The sequence below is a fragment of the Chinchilla lanigera genome, unplaced genomic scaffold, assembly GCF_000276665.1.
Source record: "Chinchilla lanigera isolate Chin_1 unplaced genomic scaffold, ChiLan1.0 scaffold00005, whole genome shotgun sequence".
Classification (NCBI taxonomy): Eukaryota; Metazoa; Chordata; class Mammalia; order Rodentia; family Chinchillidae; genus Chinchilla; species Chinchilla lanigera.
In genome coordinates this window covers 9,524,634-9,532,059 of record NW_004955406.1, presented here as the reverse complement: position 1 = coordinate 9,532,059, position 7,426 = coordinate 9,524,634, and the positions used below count along the sequence as shown (strand labels likewise).

Genomic DNA, 7,426 nt, shown 5'->3' with positions numbered 1-7,426 from the left:
ACAGCTGGGCCCCTAATTAGCAAGGTGTTACCTCAATTTTCTCTTCCCAATGTGAAGCTTCCCAGGAACTCTTGGGTTTCAAAAAACACTGGCTAGGTGGTATATAGGTAAATATAACAGCAGAGATTATACATGACTAATAGTAAACAGGAGGGAAATTTTAACTTCTTGACATAAAACTGGCAGAAAAAAGGATCACCAAATTCTTGCAACTAGAAATTACACAGGTAAAGCAGAAAAAGTTTGTCCATGACGAGGAGGCCCTCATAGCAGAAGTTGTGAGAGTCTTTTATAGAACCACTTAAGATAGTACCGTGGACATGTTACATATTTTACATACAGTTTGAGTACAAATTCTTAAAATTTATAATATAACATTAAAATAATCTTCTAATAAAATCAGCCTTAAGTATAAGGACTCTAAATTTCATTATCTTGTACACTTCTAAATAAATATCTTTGATCTATAACCATTGAAAATATTACAGTTTATAGGAACATGATACAGACATGTCAAACAGTATTATAAGTGAAAATGAAACATCAATTTAAAAAAAAGTCTAAGAACACACTTAACTGAAATTATAGAAAATCAAAACACTAAGTACATAATAATTAAATATCTAGCATTGGGATAACGAAATACATGCTCAGCAACACACTTTCAACTTATATAAAAAGCCCTTTAAATTTTATACAATCTAAATAAATAAGCAAAAACACAAAGGGAGATACTGTACCAGCCAGTAACAATTAGAAACCAATGTCTGCCTTTTTCTTTCAAATGAACCAAACAGAAAAACAGGAAATAATGATCACTTGCTAAAAAACTATAATTCATGTTTTTTTTAAATGCTGTCTACAATATAAAAAAGTCAAAGCAAGGCTTCCCAAATGTTAGACCACTGTACCTTAAATAAGGAAAGGCCACCTGACAGATTTAAACAAAACTCAGACATTTGCCTATTTAAGGTATGATTGAATTTTCGCTTAACAACCTCATGGTATGGTCTAAATCAAGCCCATGACATGAATACACATCCGAAACATCTGAATGCATGATCTGCTAATACTGAGTTATATATGATAATTTACTTTCACTTTCCAAAGTACTCGTTTACTTTACATAAGACCAGAATTAAAACATAGATAGCACGAATTGTACCTTATATTCATATTCTGGTTTTTAGATTCTTAGAGCATAATAGGTGCTCAATAAGTGTTTGCTGAATTGAGTCCAGCACTCCTCATTTCAGGAAGCACTGAATCCACGATGAAGCTGTTGTCTGAGACTCAGAGAGAGCTCTTTAACTTTGCCTTCAGGCCTGTGATTAATTTTCCACTACCCAACTGAGTTAAATGCATGTATCTGTCACAGTTTTTCATTTCAGGGCCAACATTTCTACAGTTCATCTATTCCACAATTAAGCCTTCTTCAAAGATTTGTGCCTGCACATCATAGTCAAGTTAAAAGAATAAAGATAATCTTTGTTATTCTATGTTGGATATTTGGGTAATTGCTTGAAGCATACACACAGACAGAAATGGGGAAGAGAAACTGGAAATGATGCAAAAAGCCTAAATTACACAGCTCTCAAGGTTAACTAAAAATACCACTGAAATTATAAGGTAACTGTTTTTGATTACAAACTTATTGCATGATGCCTGGAAGCAATGCCTAAGGACCAGGAGATGTAAACCAGAAGTGTCCTTTCACCTTTCCCTTGACAAAGTAGGTAAAAGTAGTATGGTTCCAGCACTGCCCTTCACATTCCACCCAGTCTGCTCTCTATGGTAGGAAGCAGTGAGCAGGAGATGAATACACTCGCTGCTCAAAGACCAGTCCCTCGGTCTGCAATGCGTAGATCAACATTTGCCTTATTATGTGGATTATCCTGACAAAGTTCCTCTGGGTTACCACTTAGAAAGCGGCTGTTTCTGATGTCCCTGGGTCCTTGCTGGGGGGAAAGGGGGAATGTTTCATAACTCCTAAAATAAAAGCTGTCGAGAAAGTTTCACATCTTTCATTATCACTGCCAACGTGCCTGTCCTCTTAAATGCTGCTAGGAGAGGTAGATCCAGTGTTTCAGTTCTGCCATTCCCTGCAGGAACTTCGTGTAATAGAAGTCCATGTTGTCTGCAAAGTCTGTACAAACAGGTGACTCCATGTCCCCAAAAGTGCAGTACAATGCAGTTCCTCCAATGCTAAGGAAAACCGTTGCTATGCACAGCAAGATCAGCAAAATACAGGAGCTACCTCCGATTTCATCTGCAAACATGAGAACAGAGCGAGGTTAGACTTTCATCAAAATGGAAATCCTAGTACCTGCTGTCTTCTCGCTGTTTTAAGGTAAAGGCAATGGAGTGCTTATAGTGTTAGCTCTTGATGTCAGGATACGGCCAAAGAACATGTGCAGTCAATGATTCAACAAAAATCTGCAGATTGGTTACTACGAAGAGTCACACCGGTGAAGCTTGTGAATGCTGAAACTAAAACTAGCTAATGTGTACAATGCGTACCACTTCCACGAGAAAGAAGAACAATGGCAGTCTTCCTCTAACATGTTCACAGTATTATTTTAGAATACCATTACAGCCTCACTATTATAGCATTTGAGGAGTTCACACCAGGGGACTACCTTAAATAAAGTCCTTATGTATGTATGTATGTATGTATGTATTTATTTAGTCTTTTTGAGACAGGGTCTCACTGTGCAGTTCAGGCTGGTCTTGAGCTCACTTTGTGGCCCAAGCTGGTCTCAAACTCACAAAGATCCTCCTGCCTCAGCCTCCAAAGTGCTGGGATTATCAATTTTATATTCAAGAATAAAAATGCCACTGGTGTTAGATCTCACGTGCATCCAGTGATAGTTGCTATTTTTATTTAGTGCAATAGTGAAGCTCTAGCTAGCATACTGACTTCTTTTTGTTTTGCTTAGTAACTCTGGTAGGTTTGTTTTAATAAAAATATCCATCCACATTGGTCTTTCTATATTGAATAAAATGTTCTTTGGTTGGAAATTTCAATGATCATTCATAATTAAGGGAAAATAAACAGTATTTCAGAAAGGCTAAACAGTTTTACGATCTGCAGCACAAGGAAGATGTATGGACACCTTTTGGTAAGGTAACCTGGCAGTATTTATCAAAGTTTAAAATGAATTTACTCTCCACACTGACACTTTAGAGCATGAAACAGTGTTAACTGAATGCAGCACAGACAACAGGTGCAAGCCAGGACTGTCTCAGGCCCACTGGGACGTGTAGTCTCTATGGTTAGCCCAGCAAATCCCACTTTTAGAAACTAGTCTACAGAGTCCTGCAACCCACAAAATTATATCTATAAGCTTGTTCACTGCAGCAGCACTTGTTGTAACAAAAATCTGGGAATAACCCAGTTAATCCAATTATAGTGGAACAGGGCCGCAGATGCAGCTCAGTGGCGCAAGCACCTGCACAGCAAGCACGAGGTCATGAGTTCGATTCCCGGTACCAAAACAAACAAACAAAAACAACCAATTACAGTGGAATAGTCCGATTATGGGATACACACAATGGAATGCTATACAATTATTTAGCAGAGTAAGGTACATTTAATAAGTTAGCTCAGAAAGATGTACATGATTAGTGACAAATTTTACAAGAAATTATCTAATGATACAAGGAACTCATTTGTGTTTAAAAAAAAGATGTTTATGCGTCAGTGTATGTACACAGAGATATGCACACATATACACAGAACACATCTTAAAAGAATGAAAAAACTTCACCCAGTACTCAGGGAAAGAAGAGCTGTGGTGGGATTTATACCTTTCATTTTATTATCTCTGAATTCTTCTGTAATTAGCTTATATTATTTTTATAAGAAAAAAATTTATAAAACCTAATCAAAGCTGGGCATAGTGGTGCACACCTGTAATCCTAGCACTCAGGAGGCTGAGGCAGGGAGATCGTTGCTAGAGGCCAGCCTGGGCTACATAAGTGAGTTCAATGCCTGCCTGAACTGCATAGTAAGACTCTGTCTCAAAAAGACAAAACATAAAAACAAAGCAAAGCAAAACAAAACAAAACAAAACTAACCAAAGCTTCTGTAACTAAGCAGGGGAAGAAGGATTAAAGGGAGGAGAAGGAAATGGGAAAAAAAGAAGCAAGATATATAACGTATAGGTACAAATTCCCTATGATGAAAGTGATCATTATGTATATCTCAAATGTACAACTAAAAAAAAATTTAAAAACCAATCTATATCAAAAAGACTTTATTTAGAAGCTTTTATAGTAATACATGGAATAAGGCTCTTGTAAAACTCCAAGCAAAGTATGTAAGAATCTAATTCTGCTATTCCAGAAGTAAACATTGTTAAAGTTGGTTTGTTTCCTTCCAGATCAAAGATATATGACTTCAGGACTTTTATGCAAATGCAATTACATATTTATATGGCTCTGTGACTTACATTTAAAAATGAAACCACAGAAGAGAATATACTTGCAATTCATAAATATTTTCATAATAAAGGAGGGATATTAGCTGACCACTGAAAAAGAAGACAAAAATAGCAAATAAAAAAAAAAAAAAAAGAAAGAAAAGAAAAGAAATACTAGAGTAAGAAATAAATGAGCTCTCCACATTGAGGACTATCTATCTGGTAGGACACCGTCAGTTGAATTTTGAAACTTGTTCACTTATTTGAGCAAAAATGCCTCCAAATAATTTAAGATGATGATCTGATTTTATGTTTCTTTCTGAGATGATAAAGCAACTAAATTCATATGTTCTTTTATAAATTGTGTTAACAAATAATTATGTCACAGCCTCAGCCTCCCAGAGTACTGAGTAATTCATTCATATAGCAAACTGTTAGGTACAAGGCTGAGCAGTTTACCTTGATCCAAATTATCATCTATTTCTTGGAATCTCACTCTTCGCTTAGATGGTTTCTGCTGCATTTGGTCAGGATGATCTCCTACAGAATCACGCCTCTTCTTTAATATAGACACCAGTCCTTCAGCAGGAACAACCTGTCAGATATTTTAAGAACCAGTGGTTATATGAACATGGGACATTCCAATGTTATTTTATTAGCAAAAAAGGCTAATTCAACAGAGAATTTGAATCTTATAAATGTACCCCATTCTTATTTTTAAAAATCACAATCATCAAAATCTAATAGAATAAAGCTTTCATTTCCATGCAGGTTACTGACATACACAGAAATTTAAACCTACAACTTCTTTTCCTGACCCCTGAACCGACCCGTGGACAAGCAGTATGAACAGCGTACCAGAACAGTTCCCTTGACTACCCTGCTTTGTGGCTGGACTTTCCCTTATTTGTAAAATTATCATTTACAGCCCCTCTTGCTTAGTTATTAGCCCTGGGTTTATTATTATAAATAAATTTAATTGGACACAAGCAGCACTTCATCTATCCCACTTCTGGGCTAGAATGGCAGAAATGAGTAATGCAACAGGCCATAAAGCTTAATATATTTACAATTTGACCCTTCCTGGAAGAAGTTTGCTGTCTAACACCTCTCCGGCCCCTACTGCTAGTCCTCTCCATCTTGCCTTCTCGCTTTCACTTGGGCCATCTCTTCCCTGCCAATGCCTTACTGCTTATTTAAAAGCAAAAACAAAAACCTTTTCCATTTAGACGCTAAATGACTCCAAGGTAGTGAAAGGAAGAGAAGAGGATCGGTCAACAGGGCCAGGCAGGAGGCCTTACCAAGTGGCTGAACCCTACCCTACAGGTCCATTCACAGAAGTTGACTTGTGAGTGGCCTGCTGACTTCAAGATAGAGGTGATGACATAGATGGGCATTGTGGGCCCAGCACTCTGGATGACAGTAACTTGCCTAGATCTGATCACTCTAAGCTGAGGACTGCCTGTCATGTCATTTATCTGATCAATGGCATAAAATAATGTGATTTTTCAGTTCCACTCAGCAATCTCTGATAACGTGCTATGTATAAATATCACAGATTCTATTAGTTCTTTTTATAACTCCGGGCTTTTAGGGCCAAATAATTCCATATAGTCTGCTACTTGGCTTCTCTGAACATGGATCTAGAGAAACCATTATCTGAAAAACAAACAAAAAAATCAATAAACCAGCAATTTATTCTTTTTATAGAAAATACATATTTCAGGTATCCTTGTTCTGAGAAAACTAAAGTACTTTAGTTACAGTAAAATGGCAAGTACAAATATGTAAAGGAATAGACTTTCAAATCTCTTTTTAGAAAGCAGCAACATCAAAAACTCCTTCATACAACGCCTTGATTTTATAAGCAGCTTGCTGAACTTGAGATGGAAATAAAACCTGGTAAACTTCTAAAAAGCAAGAGATGGAAAACAGAAAGTAATTTTAATGAATACATTACTACTACTTCTGGAAAGATATATCATTGATATTCTATTTTTATTATATGTTAAAAGGGAGAAGGGGCCCTTCACTATTTTCTCCATAAAGTACAGTGATGTATTTACCAACAATGAACTCACCTATCATAGGAGTTTTTGTTCGTTTGTTTGAAATGAGATATGACCATGCTGTCCATGTTGATCCTAAACTGTAAGACTCAAGCGACTCTTTTACCTCAGCTTCTACAGAGTAGCTGGGACTATAGGCACATCCACTATATCAGTCACTATAGAAGGTTTTTGTTTTTTGGCTTTTTTTCAGTGCTAAGGATTGACCCTAGACCTTGAACACACTAGGCAAGTACTCTACCACTGAGCTACATTCTCCAGCCCAAGTAAGCTAAGGTGCTGGGGGTTTTTGTTTGTTTTGTAACACTAAGGATCAAACTCCAGGGTGCTCTACCACTGAGTTAAATCATTAATCATTTTTATTTTTATTTTGAGACTGGGTCTTGCTAAGGTACCAGGGCTGGACTTGAACTTGTGATCCTCCTGCTTTGGCCTTCTGAGTAACTGGGACTACAGGTATGCGCCACTGTATCCAGCTTAAGGTGCTGTTTTAATTTAGGAAAAAAAAAAGTCCTATTAGAACAGTTCTAAGAATAAGCCCCAGAGTGGCATTACTACTTATCTTTGTGACATGAATTTTGAGTCCGTAAATTCAAGAAACAAATCCAAGTAGTATTGCAAATGATATTGCAAATGCAAATAAATGAATGCTGAGAGAAGCTCCTGCAGCCTTCTGGAAAGGTACAGAATGTGCCACGTGGGCCTCATGCTGGCCTCAGCGCAGCAGCTGATGGGTCCCTACCTTGCCTCCTGCTCAGCCTGACGGGGGTGTTTGGCTCTGGAAGCTACACTATTAAGGGACGTGAACCTTATCAGGTGACTCCATCTTTTTTACTATGATAGTAATGAGCTTGGACAATTTTTTGAAGGAGGGCACGAAGAGACAGCGTATGAAAAATTATAGTTGTGTTGGGGCTGGGGATTTAGCTCAGC

The 7,426-nt window shown here is 37.2% G+C and overlaps 1 protein-coding gene across 1 annotated transcript in view; it reads right to left on the bottom strand.

The window, feature by feature from the left end:
- Positions 1–267: 267 nt before the first annotated feature.
- Positions 268–7,426, bottom strand: part of Cnst (consortin, connexin sorting protein) — a 90,352-nt gene continuing 83,193 nt past the window's right edge. The window contains exons 10-11 of the mRNA XM_013520444.1: positions 4,884–5,019; positions 268–2,269 (exon numbers count right to left, since the gene is read on the bottom strand). Coding sequence (XP_013375898.1) covers positions 2,064–2,269; positions 4,884–5,019 — 342 coding nt within the window. The 3' untranslated portion in view covers positions 268–2,063. The remainder of the gene's footprint in view (positions 2,270–4,883; positions 5,020–7,426) is intronic.